This window comes from Pieris napi, chromosome Z (assembly GCF_905475465.1).
Source record: "Pieris napi chromosome Z, ilPieNapi1.2, whole genome shotgun sequence".
Lineage (NCBI taxonomy): Eukaryota > Metazoa > Arthropoda > Insecta > Lepidoptera > Pieridae > Pieris > Pieris napi.
In genome coordinates this window covers 10444912-10471144 of record NC_062259.1, presented here as the reverse complement: position 1 = coordinate 10471144, position 26233 = coordinate 10444912, and the positions used below count along the sequence as shown (strand labels likewise).

Sequence of the window (26233 nt, the reverse complement as noted above, 5' to 3'; positions counted from 1 at the left end):
AAGGTTAGTTATTGTTTACTAAACGTCATTACTTTCTTGTAACAACTATTACGACAATTAAAAGCGTAAATAATAATAGGTAACTAATTTTATTTAATTAATATTAAAATACATTTCTAAATAATATATGAATCTTATCAAGGTATGAACTCGGGAAGAACACTATTTTCTGATATCATTGGTGACGTGCGACATGATTTTGTTTTTGTTGTAAAAACGGGAAAAACTCGAATTATGCTGTCAGAAAAGCCACGGATATTACCCAGTAACTGCTCCTTGACCTAGTGGTAAAGTGATAACTCTATAGAGGTCAGATGTCGAATCCTATTGATAACAAGATTTAAGTAAAAAGAAATTAAAAGAATCTCAACGAGCACATAATAGTAATGTATCAATTGCACAATATAATTTAATATTGGTTTCACACGTAAGTACGGCGTGCTGTTATCGATTCCTATTTTGAAAATTTTACAATTATTTGCAAAAGACTTAAGTGATGTTGGGCTAAACATAAAGTATTCCTTACCGTCAAACACAATATTAAATATCATAATAAATAGTAAAACATCCTTCACACCGTGTATAAATAAGAACTATTGATTTCGCATCCTTCAGAAAAATCAAAGTTAAAGTTCGTTACCCTTAGAAACTTAAAATTCTTCGATTATTTCTATTGTGTTTTTAATTCATCACTAATGTGGTCGTCAAATATAATTCAACTCGCATTTGTTTATTATTACATAAAAAAACTACTTACGGGTCAAATGGAGGATAAGAAGGTGAGTAGGTGCCAGGCCCGAAGTAATTTGCGGAAATGGAAAGGGACTGCACATGCGGTTGGCCCATTGGGCCCGCGTGGTAAGTTTCTCCATACAGTCCTTTGCCATAAGGAGTTCCACGGAAAGGTCTCTTCATCCGGCGGCGCCGTCGGAAATTTCCATTTTCAAACATGTCACCGCATTGTGGATCTAAAACAATGCTTCACTCACAACATAGTATAATTTTTATACCTCAAATCGCAAGCTAATCGCATCAGCATTTCGCAATACTTTCGCATTTCTTATCTATGGGAAGTACTTCCGAGGGAAACAATGGTAATTCTTTACCCCTGTTATGAAATATGCCCAAAAACTACCATTGTTTTAGTTAAATTTGAAGCTTTCTTACCAAGAGTCCAGTAATTGCCTTTGCGTTCACCACCGCCTTCCCGTGGTACTTTGACGAAGCATTCGTTAAGACTCAAGTTGTGTCGAATGGAATTCTGCCAGCCTTTTTTGTTCTTTTGAAAGTATGGAAATTCCTTTGTAATATATGCGTAGATTTCACTGAGAGTCGCCTTTTTCGTTTCGCTATTTTGTATAGCCATTGTTATGAGCGCTACGTAGGAATAGGGCGGCTTCGTTGCTTCTGAATTTGTGGTAGATTTGTCTGAATTTCCCGAACTGGAACTTGATGTTGCATCTACTTTCGGTTCGGAGTTACTATAAATTCATAAAACACAATTTATTTTTAGAAAACTATTCATGGAAATGCAATTAAGTAAGGAGGAGATAAATTAAATAGGTAATTTTATTTTATCGGTGTTCCAGATATTGAACGTTCCATTTCTATCGCCCACATGCCTTCTTGGCCTCGAGCAGCCGTGGTAGTGCTAAGTAGCAAAATAATATTCTTGGAAGTAAAGAACTTTATTTAAACTGTTCAATGAGATTTAAAACTAATACCAAAGAGGGACTTGTGGGCGCTATTGATATCTCGATTGCAATATAAACAAACATAATTCAATTCAATCGTTACAAGTGGATATTTTCAGAAAAGTCAGCGAGTGAAAGATCTTTTAAAAAACTAGGAGTAACCCCCTGTTTCACGAAAAACTATTTTACGACCTTATAAAACATAAAATAGAGTCTGTACTGTATAAGTTAATCAATATTAACAATTTACTATTCTTTATATAAAAATAAAATCGATGGTAAATACATTTTATATCAATGAAACTTAATATTACCTTATAGCTTCAGACAACGTGGTAGACACGGCTGGTATGGACTTCATTCTAGAGATGAGCGGAGAGTTCCCTCTTTCATAGTGATTGCAGGCTCTCTCTAGCCTTTTATCTATAATATAAAATACATAATCAGAAAATATACAATAAAGCACAATATATAACTGAATTCATCGCTACAATCCTTTTAATACCTTTGGGTTTCTGACGTTTCACAATACGAGAGAAAGTGTATAAAACTCGAGCATGTGTTGTATTAAACTCAGAAGTAAAAGACGTAAGCGGTATAATTATGTATACTACGTTTAAGCTTTGTTGAAAGTTTGATAAATAAATAATACGACATTCCTAAAAAGTAATTTAAAATTTTATCAATTACCTCTATATGCAAGTGACAAGTTGTATAATTGATCTATATGAAAGCAAAGAGGAAAGAAAACCTTCTTCCTGTAATTTTTACACTTAAAGATATGTTTGGTATATAACTAGGCAAGTCTTATGTAAAGAAATCCTGTCCTGTAAGAATTCCTTAGACTAGATTCTTTAGATAACTAAATATATATTATGTGTTAACTGATGATTCATTTAATTTGTTTGTTAGTCTGTTGAATACGCTAGTTTTGGCTTGACATTTAAATTTTAATTCGAAGTTTTTTGTTAGAAATTTTTGGTTTATAAAAGAAGTAGGATAAAAGTGATTGTTTTTCAAGTAAAATAGCAAACTCTTAATGTTGTTTCTTAAAATACATATTTCAGCAACACATTTGAGTTTCATTCTTCATAAAACAATAAAGTTATATATATAATGTATATATATGAAACCAAAGAAAAAGAAAATCTTCTTTTTTTATTGTTACACTTAAAGAGGTGTTTGGTATATATCTAAGTATAAGTCTTAGTCACCTCAATCACACCCGGCCTACGTGTGGTTTCAATGACTTTACTACCATTTTGTTTTTCTATACAAAAGAACGGCTGCCAAATGCGTTTCAACGCAACCTAAATGGAAGTACGCCTAATATTTTAGATATAAAGCCCTTATTTATTTTAATAATAAAAACAAAAATTGTTTCGAATTCTGTGTCTACTAACCATAACTGACTTGCCTTAAAAATTTCAACGATTTCCTATAAATTGGAACATACTTAATTATTATATATACATATATATATATCTTTGTGATAGTATGAATAAGATTCGATTGTTATACAAAAATTATTTGTTCTTCAACCCTTGATCTCATATACGTATGTATCTATTTTGATTACATCCCCCATTTCATTTCCTAATTATTAATTGGTTCGAATGACGCGTAGCTACTAGGGCAATACAGCTGAATTAAAATTAAAGGCTGATTAATTTTAGCAGCAAGCAATACAATATAGGTTGTTTGGAAGGCGTGCGGTATCGAACGTGCCTCCCGATACGGTTTTCTTAGAATCATTTGTTTCGTTATATTTGAATAATGAAAACAATTTCGCTCGTGCTCACTCAAATATTTAAAATTATATCAATTTCACACTGTATTTATTTATATACAATGTTATTGTCCTTGTAAGATCCGTTACAAAATAATTATTTTGTATGTGTTATGCATGCAACACGTTGCCGGAATGATTTCAGGTATTGGGTCCAGGACTTACATGTTTCCTCACAGTGTCAACGTTTAACTGCATTAATACAGAAAGAAAAGACTTTGGTGCCTAGCCAAGGTTTTAACTTACCTACTCAGGGTGGTAATGCAATGCGTTTAGCTACAGGTGCTATATTAAGCATAATTATATAATATTAGGAGATTTTTAAGAATTTACAAATCTAGTGATGTTAAAGTGTTAAAGTCTTTCAATCTCTTCACAATTGACAAATGCCATAAATGGAATTCACATTTAAACATGTTTATGTTGCACAGTTAACAATTATTATCTAAGAACGTAAAAATAAAAAGACAATCATTCAAAGTAAAACATTCTTTATCGATTCGATCGTTAAGATGATTCGCAATGATTCGTGTCTACTATTTAACCAATTGCTCAGTAAGTTTATGGAACAACATACCTAACTTTAGCTGACAGTTCGTCCAAATAGGAGTCCCGAACTCTAAAGTTTCCATGTCTTATTAGACATCAAAAAAGTACTTATCCAAAGAAAGTGCATTGAACACAATGAATTGCGCCACCTAGGTTTAGCAGCTAACTCATATTAGCGTATTCTATTTTTTGTGTATCCAATTAAAGGCGATATTGCATTCTGCTAATTATTAATTATTGATTAAATACCACTGCGCACGGACATTCAATATACTCATGCGCAATGATATTTCGTCATGAACATATTCGTAATAAATTATTGCAATTCGAATCATTCTTCGCGTACTGAAATTTTTTCAGCTTCATTGGTGATTGATAAGATTTTGCGTATCACGCGTGCTAAGTGTTGGAATGCGTCAGTCGACAAGTCGGTATCGTGTTCGAAGCTGCGAACAGCACTGTGCATTGTGTCGCATATAGAACAATGCATCGTATTTATAAAACATTTAAGACCGTATCGTTCGTGAAATTAATAACAAATAACAATTGTGAAGCGTTAGGTAGCGCGGTGCGAATTGCCCGAGTCGTTGAGTAACGTAGATTTTTTTTCCGATTACGCGATTGTTCTTACGTACGTTGATAACATTGAAGTAATTTTGAATTTATCGAATCTCGTTGTGTAATGATATAAAATCATTTTATGAATTTAATTCACCAAATTGCAGACATAGAGAGATATTAGACTACACTTGAAACAGTGTAATTAGACTGATAGATATGAGATAATATATGTGATAATTTTAGACATTTAATTGGGTTTCATAAAAAGTACCTAGGAAGTACCGGGAAGTGAGACTTCCCTATTTATATAAATAAAACGGATAAAATTCTCCTGAAATTCGTATTAAAAGAGTAAATTCGAAATACGGCACTTACAAAAAGTACACATGCTTTATAAACTTACATTATTTTCCTTTTAAAAGTTCATTTGGCAAAAACCACTAGTTACTTTAATTGAAATAAAATATCAGTTACGCTACAACCCTAATTGGGTCTGGGCCTCAGGTTTCTGAATCTGTTTCATGATCAATGATAAATCAATCATGTCAATCTAATAGGCGGCGTGTGTTTTTTGGGCGTCGACTTTTTGGGTATAAGGCAAGCTGATTTACTCACGATGTTTTCCTTCACCGTTCGAGCGAATGTTAAATGCGCTCATATAAAGAAAGTCCATTGGGAACGACAGGAATCGAACCTACGACTTCAGGAATGAGCGTCGTACGCTGAAGCCACTAGGCCAACACTGCTTAATTAATTCAATATACCTACTTATATTCTAAGCTTAAAATAAACAGTCGCACATGTGTTAAAAATGCCTTTAGTAAATTATTCTATGTAAAACGAATAATCACCCAATTAACACAACTTTTCATCATGCCGTAGGCTAATACGACCCCTTTTCTATTTATTATACGTACAGTTAAGTACAGACAAAGTTTTATGTTACGATGATTAAATCTTTTATTTCGTGTAACGATTACGAAAAGGGGCAAGATCTAGCCTTGAGCAGAGTAATACAATCTTTCCGCTTAATTAACTTACATACCCATTAATTTAATATTACCCCAAGCTATGAAACGACTGGTTAAAATGGCTTGTCATTGCGATATATATATTTTAATAGTACGGGAAGGCCTTAGCACTCAGGTGTTGTTAATGTTTTTGACAGCTCGAACATCAACTTTTCAAACAATTTTACTGTCTATAAATTCTATAACAATTAATGCATGTGCTACAAAATTTTTAGGTCTGGATCTCAGACTTCTGTATCTGTTTCACGATCATTTTTCAATCTAATAGGCAAGTAGATGATCAGCTTCTGTCTTCAACGACGTCTGTCAGGCACAGTAGGTGCCTGACAGACGTCGTCGACCTTTTGAGTCTAAGGCAAGCCGGTTTCCTCGCGATGTTTTCCTTCCCCTTTCGAGCGAATGTTAAATGCGTACCTAGAAATATTGTCTATTGGTACAAAGCCGAGAATCGAATCTATGACCGCAGCGATTAGAGTCGCACGGTAAAGCCACTAGTCCAACTCTGTGTGTAATAGAAAAGTTAAAAATACATATGTTAAATAAATAATTAAAACACAAAATCGGCTTAAACTTAAATGATAATACATACATGTGATTTAGTTTTTATAACATCTGTAACATAAAAGCACTAAACATTATTCCTTTGGAATTAGTACATATTAAGTGTTAGGTTGCAGAAACGAAACGAATGCTATTTTATTAAATCTAATTTATTCAGTAAAACCCTAAAACTTTTGCAATAATGAAAATAACTTATAATTGTGTTAATCAATGTAAATAATGAATAATTGCAAGTAAACATTGCGAATGGAGTCCCCGAGGCTTTAGATAGTAAAAATGCAAAGTACATAATTAATATAATATATAGTAGATAATTATAATAACGATGGTTTAAATAAAACATTTTAATGGTAGTAGAGTAGAATACATAGAGATATTTATTATCATACGGCTGATCTTGGTAGTATTTATTAAAGATCAGGATCTACACAATTGCTTTTCAACTGTACCCTCTTCTACTTTGCGATTACTCAATTTTCCCGGGGTTTTTTTCGACAATAATAATGGTTGGAAACAGTGTATAATTGTTTAAACGTACTATGCACTAATACATACGCAAATAAGACTCTTTCATACAGACGAAACTTATCGCTGTGTGAATAAAATCGTATTGATACCCCAAAATATTTGCGTCCTATGCCTTGTCGAAGACAGGGGGGGAGTGGAGGAAGTGCGGTGCCACTAACAAGACCATAAGAATTGAAGAGCGTGACTGAAGAAGAAAGAAGAAGTCCTGTGTCTCTTGTCCATAAAAGAAAATGATGAGAACAAGAAGAAGAGGAAGAGGCCCTCACCTTGTGTATTATGTTTATGGTTATTAATATTTTATGTCCGTAAAAATACACCATTTATATATATATGATAATTTTTTTTAATGGGGTATTAATTTGATTAAATTAGCAGGCTTTCAAATGATAAATTGTTTAACTAATTATTTATACAAATATTTAAACATTCCGACGAGTTCTTTAATTTTGGCAAGACATCTGAAAATATACAATATATATATGAATATAGACAATTTTGTATCTCGGAGCATTCTTTTGTCTCGATAAAGACGGGCTTGTTTAATAAACCGTGCCTACAAAATACTGGACCCGTGCCTAACTATTGAATGCGGAGAATGTAATAATATATTATGTTATATGCGTTTGATCTCAGGGTCTTATATTATTTAATAACAATTATAAATAATGATAGGACAAATCGCTTGTAAACAATAACGTCGCCAATTATATGTATCACGTGGGCTGTCGAGAAATTATAAATTACGTTAAATCATCCTGTAAGTATGGCAACAATTTCTTCAAAATCAAAGTTTCAAATATCAAGTGAAAACAAAGAGTTATTAAGATTAAATAATCACTACTTAACTTTCAGAATTTGATACTGATAGTCTCGATAAGTCACTAATACAAAAGGTAATTGTTCTTTTCAACGTTAACACGCATGAGTAGGCTGTTAGATAATACATTGTAATCCGTATAAAGTAAAATGAACTCAATTGCCTACTACTTACGTACAAATTTGCTTAAAATAAAGTTTTTCTCAAGCCAAACGCGTAACTGACGATTACCTAACCGGCTAAGAAAAGGGTAGAATAGGCGGAACCTTTACTATGAACAGCCAATAGAATTACTTCATATATTGTTTAAAATACTGTATACATTTAAATGGCGTATATTCATTTAAATATATTAGTACACATGTAATTCACAAAACGCCAAAACAAGCTACAGTATTGCAATGCAATTATAGAAACTAGAAATATAATTGACATTTACATACGGAAGTAATACTTAGTTAAGATCGACTCTTAATGTCGGCATGTTAACATTAAGAGTCGATCTTAACTAAGTATTACTTCCGTATGTAAATGTCAATTATATTTCTAGTTTCTATAATTGATTTCTTATATTATGCGATCGAGGCTTCCTTGGCGCAGCCTGGGTTCGAATGATACCAGGGTAGCAAAACACAAAACGTCTGTGAAATGAATAGTTTAATTTTTAGATACAAACATTGATTGTGTCAAAAACATTTATTCACTAAACTTCAAAACATTATTTTCAATTCGAACCATACAAATTATATAATTATAAACAATGTCGAACACGTAAACAGCACGTAAACAAATTTGAAGCGAGTCGAACAGAAATCAAAGCAACATTTTTCCGCATATTACCGTAAAACATTACGCGATAAATGCAACGTCGTGAAAATTCCTCACGATGTCTAATTGATTAAGCTGTAAGCGCTCTACATCGATAAACACTTTCCTATTTGTATTCGATTCGATGCGGGGATAAAAACGTTCACAATTTTTAATTACCCTGATAAAACAATATTTAATAAACAAACTACATCTAGAGATGAGTCCTGATATATTCGGAAAATTTTTGAAGCACTTTCAGTGTACAAACCAATTCAGTCATAATAGGATCGCGAATCAAGCTGTCAATCTATTTCGACGTTGCGTTTTATATTTCAGTTAATACTAAATTAGTAAGATAATTGTAAAGAAGAATAAAATATTAGTATGACTTTTCTAATATAAAATCAACCACGTAACACACTACTGATACAGAATACTTTATAAGGCGTGTTAAATGTAAACAATCTCCATTTATTTCGCAAATGGAATATATATTTGTGAAATTACTCAGTTTTCTTGGAAAGATATCATCACTACCCAGCCTTTAGGAGAGATGCTTTTAGAGAATTATGTTTAATTGGTACTTCACATTCACAAATTTACTTTACGACGAATCGCGAAGTTTCAGGGATAGGTGTATAAACATCTACCAAGTTAATCAAATTAATTAGATGATAACTATTGGAAACTGAAGGAACTATATTAAGAAAACAACCTCAGATATGAACAGGGCAAAAAAGCGCCTGGTGTCTATGTGTATGGTGGTGGAAGTGATTAGTTTAAGGAAAGATAAATTATACAGCGAAAATCAATTAATATTTGGGACAGAATTAGTTAGGTCAATGTTTATTCATTTAATGAGAACACGATTATGTTTTTGTATAATGTATAGATTAAACTATAATCAAAGTAAGTTTATTTTCAGTTTAAATCGAGTCACGCTAAATCCTTTAAAAGGCAAATATTGAAAAAAAATTATATAGTATTTTTTTTTCTTTAAAAATTTATATAATATATTACAGTAATAAAAAATAAAGTAAACAATAAATCTAAAACATTGTGATGCAAACAGTGAAAGAAGGCTGATCAGTTGAATTTTAATTAAATCTGTTTATCTCTATATATATAAAAGTAAGTCTGAGAATCGGCTACTATTTATCTATCTTTTCAAACCATACACCACAAAATTTTTATTTTTATTTTTTTATATCATACAAAAATACATACAACAAAATACCCCTAATTTTCACCCCTCTAAGATCAACCACTATTTTTTATTATTGTAGATAGTCATTTTTATTGAACTAAAATACTGTTTCCTAGAAATAATATACATAGCAAAACAACGTTTGCCGGGTCAGCTAGTTTATTTATAATAATATATATAGGAAAGTGTCATGTCTGCCCCATGGACTTCAGAACAGGGAATATTTTTTTTTTGAAACCCAAAGTTTCGAGTTTTGCAAATACGAAATTATAGTTAGCGATGTGTGGGGTACCGATTACTTGAAATATGATAAACATGAATAAATTGCTGATGTATAAAACAACTCGAAGAAAGTTCAATTAATGGTACATAAACAATGTGTGGGATGTTCAGGTTACATTTTATTCTTTGTTCATAAGTTATTTAAGTCTGACTACAATTCTCGAACTAAAAATGCTACTGCGTAGTGTTTTATTTAATTTATTTATTAACACTTCGTTGCATGACAATATAAAAATTTAACATAATTAAATGAAATGGAGGGCAACTGGCGGCCTTATCGCTTTCGAGCGATCTCTTCCAGGCAACCACTGTGAGAAAAGAAAAAAATGTATTACATTACATAAGGTAGGCAAGTAGTGCAAAAATACATATTAAGAAAAAAAAATCTAAACAGGAACAAATAACTAACTAAACTAATAAAGGATACATGAAAAATAAAAAGTGCATATGAATCATGTTAATTTAATTTAAGATCAGTCTCACGCCAGTTAGTAGTTAGTGCGTGTTTATGATATCAAAGCACAAAATGTAATTTGTAAAAAGTTTAAAAATCGAAGTGCTGTGTGGTTCGAATGCTTCCCTTAATTTCAATCACGAAATTTTACTCTGCGACTAACTTTTATTTAAAGTCAAAAATTACAGAGATATTTTCGTTGGATATGTACAATATTTAATTTTATTAATTGAAATTAAGTACCAAATGTTTTTCGTCAAATAAAGTGATTTTTATTTATTTTATTATTATTTTTATTTTGTTTACTGATAGTGCTCTGAACCTTTACGTCAAGTTAACAATTAAATGTCCCGATTTGTAAAGGAAAAAATCGAATCTTTTATGATATTTAATATGTTAGTTATGTAAAAATGTTTGATGTTCCTAATAATATTTAAAGAATATAGGACCTACGAAACAACAAACGTATGACGTACGAACATATGAGCTCAGAATAGTTTTTAGTGCATAAGACCGGACGGCATTAACTTCGTAATTCAGTACTCGAATCAAAATTATTTCCAGGGCGATTAAATCTATCAATGAGTTTCCGGCAGCTTGACACTTAATTTCGTACTGAATCGAAACCGTTCAACGAACAATGGGGGTTAGGTCATAAACTAAATGCGCCCTACGTTACGAGGTAGGGCTGCCAAAAATGCGTGAAAAAGCAAAATCGCATAAAGCTACGTTACAATAAAATCAACAATTAAACAAAGTCTAGGCGAATGACCGAGTTTTGATTTAACTCACATCTGAAGTTCAATTTAAAACCAAAATATCCGAACCAATATGCAATACGAGTGGGATTCGTGGCTTGTGGCAACCCTACTCCTATTAATACGCAAAGGCATTGTTTTAAAATACGAAACATATTTGTATGTTTGCTTGTTTTTGACATACTACCGATGTATGTGTATGTAATAGTGGCTATATATTGTAAATATTTAACCGAATAAAAGGCGGAGATTTCTCTATGAGCCCATTTTAGTAATTGCGTTGACGGCCTTTTCTTCAGTTTACATCAGGCTCGGCTAATACCAGAAACTGTAGATCAAGTATGCGCTATTTTAGTAAGGTATCGCTTCACACACTTATGTATAATTAAACAGAGAAAACATAATCACAATAATACGTAATCCCAAAATAGTTTCATAAAATATACTTTGTAATCTTAATAACAGTGATTTAAATGGCAACCTTACCAGCCTTATTAGAATCAATTAACCACCCTAATTGTAACTGAATCCCATCATACAGATTACATCTTCAGGGCTTTAAGCGTTACAGAAATAACTCCTCGTAATTCTAATTCTACGAGGAGCTTTCACGTAAAATCAGTTTTTTCAGTTTTTTTTAATAATATTGAATACCATAGATTTCCACAAATTCGCCGGTCGACAAAATCGGTCTGTTGTTTTGTTATCACTATCCACGTATTTCTGACGTAAATTTATCAATCACGTGTCTAAGTTATTGAAATAATTAATTTGGAAAACAGGAATATTATCAATACATTTTGTATTTGTGTTGTTAACTGCCTTTAATCGTCTATGGCTGGCATGTTTGACTGCGGATAATGAGGTAGTGAGGGTTTTGAACAACCTCGAGAATTAACAGTTGGTCTTGCGTATTCATACGGTTTTTTTTTATAGGGGAAAAAAGGGCAGTCATTATAATCCATGTACACCAATTATAGTGCGTGTCATATAAAGAACACATCTACGCTCGCCTATGAGATACGTACGGAGAACATTGTTAGGAGATTATAAAACAAACTTTGAATTAAACAACTTAAAAACCTTAGACACAATGCCAGCTAGCGGCCTTCTAACAAAGCTTAAAGTTGTGAAGGTAAAACTTGGACTTTTATTTAGACGTACTAAAATAATCTTAACTGAAACAAAAAAGAAATATTTTTGAAAAATTGAATAAAAAGTATTTAATTTTTCGTACAACGTAAAGGTCCTTGATCAGCCTCACTAGCAGCCTGTAAGTCCCCAGTAGCTTTTTTAAGGGATCTTGCAGTTGGTCGGAAGTGCGTTGATAAGCTCGGAATGTTTTGGCCAGCTCTGTCTAACCGTGGGCCGTCGCCATCCCCGGTTTTTACCTTAATCTAATGTGACTTTGGGCGGCTTTTAATGTGCTAACAACAATTACTGTAATGGGATCATCCGGAAGCGTTAGATTGTATCTAATCCTCCTACGGGCGTTCGTTGTTGGTGGCTTATATCGAGATGTTGTATATGTCGTTCGGAAAGATTTTGCACAGGGCGCGTCATTACGTGCTGATTGTAATCGCTGATCGTAAATGTTGATAGGTTTGTACTACAAAACTGAAAGACTTTTGTTCGTGGCTTTGTACTTGGACTCATTTTAATAATACAAAAAGTACATACTTGTATGTGACAGGTTAACAGTGCAATGCTCAGGCGAGGCCAGACTGTATGGAGGTTCCTCTTTGGGCTTCAACAGGTCATGGGTAGGAACAGCGTGGATCGACAGCTCCTGTTGGAAATACATCACCATTCATATTACTTATATAAAAATGGATATTAAATAAACAATATATGCATTCAAATAAATATTATGAAAAAAAATTATATCGTTATTTTATCTTCTATATTATTAAATAAAGGTCCTTACTAAAATAATTTTGATACAATATTTTTGTTAAGTACCACACAAATACTTAAACTGCGAATATCATCCTTATACTAGAGTTCTATATAACGATAGATTAATTTATATTATTCAATTCCACGTGTATTAACAAATCTTTGCTCAAATCCTTGTGTCATTAACGCTACCAACTAAAGAAATTAGCGGCAATCAAATAAACACGTGCCTACGATATTTTTCCTGCGTTAATATTAAATCGAATCTAAAAAGATTCGTAATAAATACTCAACAATATCTATTTTTAAATACTTGAGACGCTTTCTCCAATCTTGAATGAACGTCTACCCTCCGCGAGTACTGTTCCATGTAACGTATAAGCGGTAGCGAATAGAACACCAAAGATACAGGACGACAAAAAGGATTTTTGAAGTTATACTTCTTTAGGCGCGTTATGAAAAATTGATGAGAGTGAAATTTTACGATGCCCGCGCACTGTGACACAAAATTAACAAAATGAAGTTGCCCACGGAAGATGCTACGACATTGGACATAATTTAAAAACAACATTCGAATAATAATATAATTTATGTTACACTTAATGTAAGAGAATAATAATAAATATTTATTTATTAAATTTTTCAAATGTAAACTGAACTTTATTGAGTATAATGACTCCTTTTCCAGTCTTTGATTATTTAATTGTAATTAATTATTTGCATGCAATCAAAAACTATTTTTAATAATGCCAAAGAAGTATAACTTCTTACGCGCGCACATAAGTACAAGCACCCTTTTTTCCTGATAATTTTATTTCTGTATTTTAATTTACGGAGGTAAAGAAAGCAATTTAGGATGTTCGGACATAGAAATTTAGTTTTCATACATTTTTTTTATTTATTTAACAACAAACAATTTTTTACACTTTTTTTTTCAAACTCGAGCAATATATGCTATTAAAATGTATAACTTTTATTAAAGCAATTTACTAGACACAATATAACAATGACATGATTATTATTAATTTTCCGAAATTAAAACAACGTTTTACTCGCTCCAACGCGTAGATTACGCCGTTCCGTTCGCTTTTTGACAGTGGCATTTATATCCGATCTGATTTGTTCGCAACAGCTGCATGAACGCACCTATTAACCGCTGATACATGTTTGTCAGCCGGCTATTAGGGAGAAAGAGAGAAAATCCGAATACCACCGAGATGAGCGGGATCGATACACTTCTTCGATTCAAGACCAATTTATATGCTGCATCGTGACACTCGAAAAATTCCCGTCTTGAAAATTTTTGAATCGGCGTATTAACGTGGCATGTGGCAGGTCATTTCTCTTGTTTCTATATAAAGAAAATATTGGTCAAGAACGTTAATTCGATTTGAGAAATTCAAAGCTCCAAGTTGTTTCAAACCTTCAAGACAACATTTTACAAAAGTTATAAAAAATATTAATTAAGGCTTGCAAGTTGCAATAGATGGGCAAAAAAGTTAACAGTGAATACCGAGAAATAGGAAAAAAGGAGAGATCTGTTGCCCACTTTGAAATTCTTTGGCTAGGAAGAATAATATATATGGAAAGGATTGGGGAAGCCAACACTCACTTTTCTACAAATAATGTATTATTTACGATAGAAGTGTTTATATATAAGTTATTAGATAAATTAAATTTTCCACAAAATAATTACCATTTTATGTGTATTGTATTCAAAATTCTAGACACAAATAATTTACAATATACAAGGAAAAGACGTCGAAATTTTTAGTATTCACTTTCTTGACGAAAGTTTATAAACAAATGTTGGATGGTTTATAAACAAACCAGAATAATTGCAGATGTCAAATGATTTATAAATTAGCTAAGAATACATTTTCACACATTTTTGGTCCATTTCGTCCAAGTCTAAGAAAAAAAATTATTTTGATTGCCAGACATTTTATATGAAAATTACAGTTTCAGAATATGTGTTTTTAACCTGTACGAGTATACTGATTTATATGATCCCTACAGATCAGATTTAGATGGCACGTTCTGTGTGCCGTTATGGATGAAAATAATTGTTATATTAATAAAATCTTAAATACTAGTTTCATTCTTACACTGACTATAATACCATGTGTCTGGTAGTGCTAATAACAGTATTAGAAGCTTGTAGGTTTTCATAACTTTATCATAATATACCAATAAATAAATAATAAAGCTATAGGCCATTCTGTCTCATTGTAATCTAAGCCAATGCACATAACAATCGATCTGATTTTTTAAATTATAAGCAAGCCATCAGTAACACATTTATGGGACTCCCAGTTATAAATGGTAACAAAATCATTTATTAAGTAAATCTAAGCCAAAAAAAAATTATTACCAGTTCTTCTCGTCCGTTCGACGCCCTTGATTTGAGAACTGGCAGTAAATGTAAAATTAGAAGCATATAATGTATATTTCTTTTTTGACGTTCATAAGTGTACATTGTGTTACATATATGATTTTGACTTTAAGTAAAAATGGCTACGGAGCTTTAAAGTATGTTTTAAATAGTAAACACTCAATTAAAAAGTCGTTGGAACGCATACAATCGTATTAGATGTCTTTTTCTGAATTTTATCGCCGTAATGATTCTTAATTAGTGGCCGTTAATTAGTCAGAGCGATAAATGCCAAAAATGATTTGAATTTTCACGTAATCCTACAATGGATTTACTAATTATTTTACTACCGAGTTTTAACTCTAATCACATAAATGCTAATGTCATTTATTTACAACGATATTAAACCTTTGTAATTCTTTACATTTTCAACAAAAACTTGTTGGACGTTTAAAATTTTATAATGTTGTTAAATATATATAATATTAATAATATAATATTATGTAAAAAATTGCTTAAAGTAATGTCTATTTTATTTTTTATTCAAACTATATTTAAATAGATCTGTACATCTTGTTTAACTCTTTAACTATCGTCTTAAAAACGTTAATAAATATTTACTCAATTATATTTAGAATGTATGAAAAATATTCGCTCTGAGACGATCTCGGGGTAGGATTTAACGAAAATAGAAATATAATTCATGGGTCGTTGTCCACGCTCCCAAATTAAGTCTTCAAGCAGTTCATCTTTCTTAGTGCATACATAATATAAACGTTTAACTAAATTAATCAATATAATCCTACAAACATAGCACCCACTACTAAAATTAGTACTAACTAAAACCTCTTCCGAATTTGCTGATCATATGAAATATAAGTAACGCAATACAATTTTCTGTATCAATCAAATCTATTGTTACAAAATAGTGATATGCAACAAAGTTAACCCTCTCATGAAACAAGCCCATTGTGTAAGTGAAACGAACCAAATAGGAGAGGTAGCGAAAGAAGTCAGAGCACATTTTGCCACCTTATAGGATCGAGTTTCCAATGAAATGTTAGAATAAAACTGGCAGACTTGCACGTATTTAAAAATGTCGGCCACCCACGAACAAGCAACGCTTTTCTTATGAACACTACATCAATAGTTGTAATTCAGCATTTTGCATGCATTATGAAATATTAAAGGAAAACTTTTTATTGATACAAATTTATTTATTTATAACTTCGACTCAATAATTACCAGGTATTGTTTATAGTTAATGGTATAATATCGTCTGATGAGCAGACTAAACAAACAAGGTTTTAAGAAATTGTAAAGAATATTTTTATATGTGCGCAATTATATACCTACCTATGAAACATATACAGAAATCTTATAGTCTAGTCGACAAGTTGAAAATGGTACAAAATAGAGATAATGCTCTTAAAATTATGTGCGATAGCTCATTGGATCTGGAATGACGTCTAGAAAAATGTGCCAAAAGCGTGTATTAGCACATAAAAAATTGCAAAAGTTATAAACAATTAAAGATGAAAAAAAATGGCATTTCGTTTTTTGCCAATATTTAATAAACTATTAATATTTAGAGTAGAGTAAGTTTATAAGTTTATAGCTCGGATTTTAAATAGGAGTACCAGAGTATAGTTAGTCGCATTTCCATCTACGTAAAAACATGTTTACGGAACTTACGTAGATTATCTTATTCAAAGAGCAAGGCAATTTTTGAGTCGTAGTTTATAAAGTCTTAACATGCATCAAAGAAGTCGCGCCTACTGAATGCTGTCTCCGACACTACATTTTATATGTTCGCAGAGTGAATTCACAGTAGAAATATTGTGTATATTATGTGTTTAATATTTATACTTTACTATATATTTTTTTTCTCGACATTATCGTATTGGCACAGTCTGTAAGGATAATGTATGTATTTCTGTAATCTATATATATAAAAATGAAACCCGTTTTCCGTTGTCACGACATAACATGAAAACGGCTTGACCGATTTGTCTGATTTTTTTTTATAATATACCTTGAAATACGAAGATGGTTCTTACGGAGAAAAATTAAAATAAAATTGAGTGAATCAGTCTAAAAACAACACTTTTCTATATTCCCATACAAAATATTCGTAATAATACTTAAAAGTGAATTTGAACTTTAATACCATAGCATAAAGTTCAAGTGTTAGTGGAGGGGTTCCGGGAAGGTAAATTTTTATTTTTTGACGTAATGTATTTGTTGTATTATCAACTTTCTTTTTTTTATTTTTAGCTAGACCGGTGTCCCGAATAGACTGTTAGGCGGTACGATGTTCGCCAGGCCAGCTAGTAAATAAATAAACATATTCTTTTATAAATCCAATTATTGCTATGTGAATTTTACTAAGTACTTTTTGTTTATAGAAAAGATTTCAACAGAGACACCTGTTCGCTCTTACACTGATAATTGCTTAATTTACAAGGAACCGTCTTGTGTGGTAATAAGCCACACAAGCGCAAACAGTTTACTGTGAGAATTTCAGAAAACTCCTTCGAAAGACAGCCATCGTCTCCGTAAAATACCATTCATAGTTTGGATATAGTTTATAGTTTTAAATGGTCGTAGATAGAACCAACATAAAACTAGGTTTCACTTCAGATGTTACCCCATTATTCAGATCTCAAGGGAACTATTAACGACAGACGTTTTCGACTACGGTCTAGCAACTTTTACTTCAGCGCCTTTATTCACATTACTATTATTTATTCAAAATATAAAATAATGTTGTTTCAGTTAAGATTTTTTTATTTTTCACACTTTTACAATACAGCATAATTAAACATGTTGTAATCATATTTTTATACTTGTTTACGACTCTATCACAACACACACAATTTTTTTTTAAGTTATACTTCTTTAGGCGCGTTATGAAAAATTGATGAGAGTGAAATGTTACGATGCGCGCGCACCGTGACACAAAATTGACATAATTTAAAAACAACACTTAATGTAAGGGAATAATAATAAATATTTATTTAATTTTTCAAATGTAAACTGAACTGAACTGAACAGTCTTTGATTATTTAATTGTAATTAATTATTGGCATGCAATCAAAAACTATTTTTAATAATGCCAAAGAAGTAGAACTTCTTACGCGCGTACATAAGTACACGCACCCTTTTTTTGAATATATTTTGACGAATCGGGCTTGAAAAATTAATCGAACCTGACCTATTTCTTTCAGTTTATTCGGTCATTACAATTAAAACCCACGGTAGCCCAAATTTCAATTACGTCCTGTCATTTATGCTGTTCGATCTGAATTTATTCGGCGATTTCACAAATCCTGTAAAATATCCTACAACATTTTACAAATAAATTAAATTCATTAATCATTATATTAAACCATTTTTTTAATAATTCTTACGGAATTTATTATATTATTAGCAGTTCGACGATTTGAGTGAATGACATCGACATCAAAGCCAAATTAGAGCTTATTAAAATGTCTTATTACGTCATCTTTGCCCCGTGTTGGTATTTAAATATGAGGATTTGTCTAAACCAAAGATATATTACAGTTAAATGTTTAATACCACAGGTGCGCCTCATACCTTCAAAGACTTGTTTTCGAATTCATTAATATTTTACATATTTACGAACAAATTAATCTTCTTCTTCTTCAGTCGCGCTCTTTATTTATGAAGGTCGTGTTATTTAACCGCACAACTTCCTCCACTATTCCCTGTCTTCGACAATCCTCTGTGCCTGCGCGACCGTAAGAACCTGTAAGGACCTTTATCGGTCCAGCCAGTAGGGTATCGGCCTCGAGGTATGGTACCCTCCACTCTGCCAGTCACGATAAGTTTATCTGAATTTTCTGGAGAAACCCGCAGGGGTGTTACATGTGCTAAAAAACTCAGGATCCGTTGGTAACAAAGGGTCGATTTTTTACCTGTTACCATCTTAGTAAGGACACGTTTGTTTCATTAGCTGTTCAGAGAAATGTTAAATGTAACACCACTTTTCCAGAGCATTTATTTTCCTCCTTTCAGATATTCGTAGTGTCCATTATTCAGCACCATAAATGAAAATCAGTCTCAGCCAGATTTCATTAAGTTTTAACTGTCACTTATAGATATATAGAAATTCATTAATATTCTGATCTCGTTATTCTATCATTAGGTAATTTGATATAGCACTCTGTGCAAACGGTATACATTTATACATTACAGTTACAGCCTAATAATAAGACTTTGCGCAAAAAAAAATCAAAAAAATATTGGGTTTTCTTTCGTATTAATTTTCTACTTGTATGAAGTCCTTTTTATTTTATATAGACCAAGTTTGAGTAGGGGTAATATTGCAGACAATATTAAGTATATTACGTATGTCAAAAACATTGGATATGACATACCTTCAGCGTTAACATGCATTTAAAAAGAAATATTGATTAGTGAGGGTTTAATTTTTTCCTATTTTCAATACAGTTACCACTACCATTCACATTTTATTCCGAATTCAAAATTCAAGGACTTGACCATAAGTGACCTCAATGAAATGGTATAGATTACAAATTGAAGTGAAATTATATGGTGTGCAATTGTGCAATAAGAGAACCGGGCAAGGCATACTAAAAATGCAATACTTTTCGCATTTGTCACAGGCGGACGGCTCGAATTACAAGAGGCCATTCGAGTCGTGAGCGCCGATGGACTGTACGAGTACTAGGGCTGACTCTTTAAACCATACAGTTTTACTAGATTTAAGCGCATTTGTTTTATTTTAACGTAAATAAAACTGTCCAGTCCTGTATGTCTAATAAATTTTTGATTGACAAGTGAGTTTTATTTTAAACGTGTGTCACGGCACGTAATGCAAAGTGCATTGTATTAGGAAAAACCCTAAAACGAGTTTTGTTCTTGATTCCGGGTGACTCTGTTGTGAATTATTCGCAAATAAAACACAATACTCGGGGCTTATTAATTTTTAATATCTTTTAGATAAAGATCATTATTTAGCTACATCTACAGAGGCAATGTGCAATAAAGTTTTATTTTTTGGTAAAATTCCTTTGACAAACTTTAATTGTAATGTATTGTATGTTTAAATTGTATGTTTCTTGGAGGTTTATAAATTTGCGAATAAGCGCGTAAATTATTTTGCTAATATTACAGAAATGTAATTTTAGCACGATAGCATTTTTTATATAAAAATTAATATTGCATAAATATAATACTAAGTATTACGTTACAGGTAACAAGAAACCTATCAAATATCATAGACAATTATAAATTTTTCGTTTTTAATTACGCAGTTTCGCATTATAACTGTACAACATATTTGTAACACAAATAATTGTTCAAATCAAAAATGAAAAATTAATTACTTGAGATAATACACGTTTTGCTGACCCTACATATTTCTCAATAAAATGTTCCGTAATTTTTATTTCTCCGAGTTTTAAAGTATGGCTTGCACCAAATTTATTGATAATTCATCAAATCGACACTTTGGTAAAACAAAGAAGTCTTTCAACCAACTTTAGCGACTACGATTTGCTTTTTGTTTTCTATATCCAGACTTATTAAAACTTGGTAACTTTCTGTGTTCGTAATATAAAGCGCTTGAAGTGCAAACAAATATGTAGTTTATATGACAAAGTCTCACACAAAAACAAAACTTCCTAAACGCACATACATGTTTTTAAGTTGTCGTATAACACCCAGTTGGCCGATACAAATATAATCAATACGTAAAATAGCCTTGCAATTATACCGAAGTTTTGTATAAAAGCTTTGATATCTTCTTAATACCGCTTCAATTTCGCACGATTCTAATTACGATTCTCGCGCGTAAGCTTCGCTGCTTTGATTGGAGCACCCTTATAAAAATAGAGAATCATCGTTATGCTTCCAATTCCTGATGTTTGTTAAAAATCCTTTAATCTTAAATGTGAATAATTGTTGGACTAGTGGCGTACACCTCTCAACCGGTCATGCGTTCGATTCCCGGTATGCACCAATTAATTGTATGTGCGCATTTATTACTCGCTTGTAGTAGGAAAAACATGAAGAAACCGGCATGACTTAGACCCTAAAATAGACGGCGGGTCAGGCACTCATCACCTAGTTGCCTATTAAGAAAATAAATGATCACGAAACATAGAAATCTAATCCAAGGATATATACTTGTTTTTTATCTTGAATGTTATAAATCAAATTGTATGGGAGTAAACATTTAACAATTATATAATGTGATACTTAAAAAAAACACTATTTTTAAAAACAGAATAGGGTTAGAAAATAAAATAATTAAATATTAAGAACTTGTTAAATTAACTACGAAATCATTTATAGTTACGAAAAAACGATTTACTGTAATTACAAATTTTATCTTTTATATTTTCTCATGTCCGTTTTTCCTTGGTACAAATATATAGACAAGAGTTTAGGCTTATTTCATCATCATTTTTAATCTCATGTGATTTGTTATTGACCATATCTAGTTGGTTATAATCTGAACCTGTGTCATGGTCGCTTGATAATATACTCATATTATTTTTACGACTGATTTTTTACCAGTAAATTATATATAGATTGCATCTCCAGGGCTTGCTTGATTCAACTTAAACACAGTTTTGCACATTGACAATTACCGCATGTACCAAGAGAACATTGCATGAAGTTGTTAGATATCCTATTTTAAACAAACTAAAAAATCTTATACAAAGTATATTGATGACGAGGCAAACAAACAAAATATTAATTTACATTAATTATTATTTGTGTTGTAATAAAATTTGGTCAATATTCAAACTGAATGGGATTCGGTTTAACAAGTATCTACTTATCTAGCATGAGCAATAATCCAATATCCACTTTATTAAACCATATTTGGAAAATCGAATTGTTGAATGATCAAATAATTAAGAGGATTCATTTATTTCATTTAAATATCTAATTCACGTTAATTTGTATTTCTTATAAAGAAATTGCTAATTAGCGAATAAAAGGAAAATAATAAAACAATCCTTTTAAGGAATTCAATTCAATTAGACGAAATATCTCACTGTTCATCCTAATCCTAATTTTTTTGGGCAAGTTAGGGGTGAAGTATTCGTGGGTCCCGTCAGAAAGATTACATTAAAGCCCTTATAATTTCTTAAGAAAAATATTTTCAAAACACTACGCAATTAGTATAAATCCTAATACTTGGCACACAGAAGTTGACCTCCTTATTACTGTGAAACCTGACCGAGCCGGGAGACTTAATTTTGTAATATTTAAGTTTTGCCGGTATAGTGTAAATACTTTAAACAATAATGAGTAACTTAAAGGATTTAACAATAATTAACAACACAAAACATTTCTTAATAAATTCAGGCTTATAACTTCTTATAGTCTGGAACAAAACATTGCGTGAAGTCTTATAGAAATTCGATTTGATAACAATATTTTTTGTTTTAATTAGTGGGTAAAATGTGAGATAAAAAATCTTAGTTCTTTATTTCTTTGAATCGATCGCAAAACTGTTAATGTAATACAATTATTCAATCCTTACTGTCATTATAATTTTTATTATACTTACAGTAATTTTAGGAACATATTACCTAATACTATTTGAAAAAAATCAGTGGTCGACAACCCGTGGTCTTGGCTTCTTCTTCTGTGTCTTCGTATGGCGTCCGAATATAAAAAAAAGCTTTACATACACGAGTCATAGTTCGCGCTATTACGCGACTCTTAATACCATATAATTTATTTTAATTAAGCCTATTATAATTGAACCATACAAATGTTTAGTAAACAAAAATGCGATAATAGAAGAATACAAAATCAGATTATATTTTGAAGAATGTAGCAATCAAATAGTTTTTCATAAATAAATACAACTTTATCTCGCTTTTACAATAATATTCAATATTGTAAGGCTTGGGTTAATTATATTCAATATTAAACAAACACAAGTATTATTGAAGTTTAATTCTGTTTTTGCATTCGTTCGTTATAATACATTAAATTAAAAAACGCGATAAATAAGTTTCGACGATATTTTGCAAGAAAAGTCAAACAAACAAGGTCGGTGATGTAACTGTCAGTGACGAAGAGGAGATAACAAGAGTTCATATTGATAACTTCATAATAAGAAAACGTCACATATTATTATTACAAATCCAATGCTGTTCGGAAAGTCACTGGTGATAAACAATTCATTTTATACGCACTTGTATCTATGGTAAAATATTCTATACAACGTCGAATGTTCCGTACCAGATTTAGGACGGACAAAAGCACCTATCACCAAGCGTGTTCAATGAATGCAAACGAGATATGTTAGAAATTAATGTTTTGGCTTACCTCTTTAGGAAAAGATGGGGCGATTCTGTAATTGTCAATTAGCTCGTTCGCGAACCCACTTCATCCAACGATTAGCTAAAAGGGAGTTGTCCTATGAACTCGTGTACAATTGTGGCGTCAACTTTTAGTTGAGCTTCATGAATTGCCCTAGCGCATTTATAATAAAGAAATAACTCCTACATAAGAAGACAAGGAATTTTATCAGTATTTGTTATGATTCGTTGGCATGACTTGTAGTCTCAAATACAATCACATATTGCAAATTAGTCATTGCGGCTTTTTGTTGGTAAAAAATATTCAAGAGCGACTGTAATATTAAACTTCAGGTGTTAAAAATCGCACTGTTCTTTAGATATAATTATAAACCTAGAATTAATTCGTACGGCTTGAAGTGTGATTAATAAACAAGTGAATGTTAAACTAAACCAAAATTGAGCCGAACTCAGCTTTCAGAAATTGATTGACGTACCATCTATTTTAAATAGAAGTTGTGTTCGTGGTGACGGGTATATCAACAAAATTATTAAATTTCATAGAAACTGTTTTCAGCTTTATAATAACGTAATAGTGTACAAAAATAATAACAACTTTTTATTGTGTTTGATCTTATTTACTAAAAATGGTACAAACGGAAAGTTGGTACTTACGAGTACTTGTATATTTTATAACATAGCCATTGTTGTTTTAAACTGTAATACGATGTCAAATAACACCTTTAATTCATACAAACTGAACCAGCATAGAACATCGTTGATTTGAATTGTTTTCTCATGTTGGCGTTTTAAGTGCGAAATTAATCCCCTTGACCCCACGTTTACGAAATTGAATATATTTTCATTTGAGTAATTCCTCTTCTCATTATATTCATTCTTATAGGCCATTAGTGATTGAAATAATAAGTGGGTTTTTATTTCTTACTCGTGTCGGCTGATACATTTAATATATTATAAAGATGTGAAATATTTGTACGGACGAGAATTAAGATGAAATTGTGGATTAAAATGTGCTCTAAACCCAAAATTCAATAACATAGCTTCCATACCGTTACGCGAGTTTTATACTTTTTACGAAACATAAGCTTGAAAAATAAATTGTTTTTGATAGACACAATTTATATACAATTAAAACATGGAACCAACAATAGAGCTAATGCAGCTTGTGAAGCGGCTGAAAAAGCTGATATATATAAAATATATTTGTATCCAATTATCATTTATGCCATCGAAATATGTATCTCCCATGCTTGCCTGGAATGACTCCAAAACTTTGGTTATCTAACCTCAAAGATAGATAGTCTAATAAGTAATATTGGGGATTAAGGTTGAGTGAAGCGGAATATCTGATATTTAACATGTCTATCAAATACTCACCAACTCCTCTCCCAACTACACGTCCACTCAACACTATCATCCCTGTGTCCTATTTGCAACAGCAGAGAGTCAAGCAGACGAAATTACTAAGCCCAGATATCAAGCACTGGCAGCAGGGTGTACAGAGCACAAAAAATGGTTTTGGAGGCTGATGCGAAGGAATCCTGGACTTAAAGTCGTCTTTCGACACTTTGTGATCAACGCATCCTGTTATTTTTTGGATATGTAACAAACACGCAGAAATCCTTTCTCTGCGTGTTACATATCTAGAAAAACTCAACGTGACTGGCAGAGTACAAGGACCTCGGGGCCGATCCCCTACTCGCTGGACCGATCAAGTATAGACCCTTACGGGTCTTACCAGAGAGGCTTGTCGAAGACAGGGGAGAGAGGAGGAAGCTGTGCGGCGTCTCTAACACGACCTTCAGAAATGTATATAAAACAAAGTCGAGTTTATTCGAATACTTAACTCGAAAACGGCTGGACCAATTTTCATGGTTTTTTAATTTGTTGTATTTGTCTTCTACACACGACATAGGAAAATTTACGAAAATAAATTCCAATACAAAATGTTCAGAGGTTTCGTAACTGTTAAACATTTTATTAACGTATTAAATAAAGGTTGCGAATCGACAAGATAATATCTTGTATATTCACAATGTAACGTTAGTAATTAAAAAGTATTGACATAATATATATGTATCGTTTAATATTTGTGCGAGCGTTCTGAAATTTATTTTGTACAAACTAACGAAAACAAGATAATAAGCTACACAAACTTTCATCTGTTAGGCGGTACGAAGTTCGCCCGGTCAATAGCCGTCAATAGCAGTCAATATCAATATTCAAATATTTTAAACCTTTTAAATTGTGACAAATATTATAAGGATCCGAAAGATTATATAAAAAAATTGTCCGTCGACAACGGTAAATGTAACATGAAGTAAATATCACTTGATTGTTAATAGTTCCATTGAAATATGTACAAAGGCACTTAGGGTGTCTTATCGCAGAGTTCTGAAACATTCCCGTTACCGTCGGCTTACAGATACTCAGAATTCAATAAAAATGTTTTTCGGTAGTCATATGTACTATGTTACATGTGAATTATGAATGTCTATTTAAGTTCAATCTAAGAAGAGAATAATAACTGTTATTGTTAATATGATAATACAGGTGCTTATTAGTTGGGGAATAATGGAT

At 31.7% G+C, this 26233-nt stretch overlaps 1 protein-coding gene across 1 annotated transcript in view; it reads right to left on the bottom strand.

Moving 5' to 3' along the window:
* The window catches only part of LOC125062473 (forkhead box protein L2-like), a 47012-nt gene that overhangs the window by 14452 nt on the left and 6327 nt on the right, over positions 1-26233 (bottom strand). The window contains exons 3-6 of the mRNA XM_047668440.1: positions 12722-12830; positions 2009-2117; positions 1168-1481; positions 758-968 (exon numbers count right to left, since the gene is read on the bottom strand). Of these exons, the coding sequence (XP_047524396.1) occupies positions 758-968; positions 1168-1481; positions 2009-2117; positions 12722-12830 (743 nt within the window). The remainder of the gene's footprint in view (positions 1-757; positions 969-1167; positions 1482-2008; positions 2118-12721; positions 12831-26233) is intronic.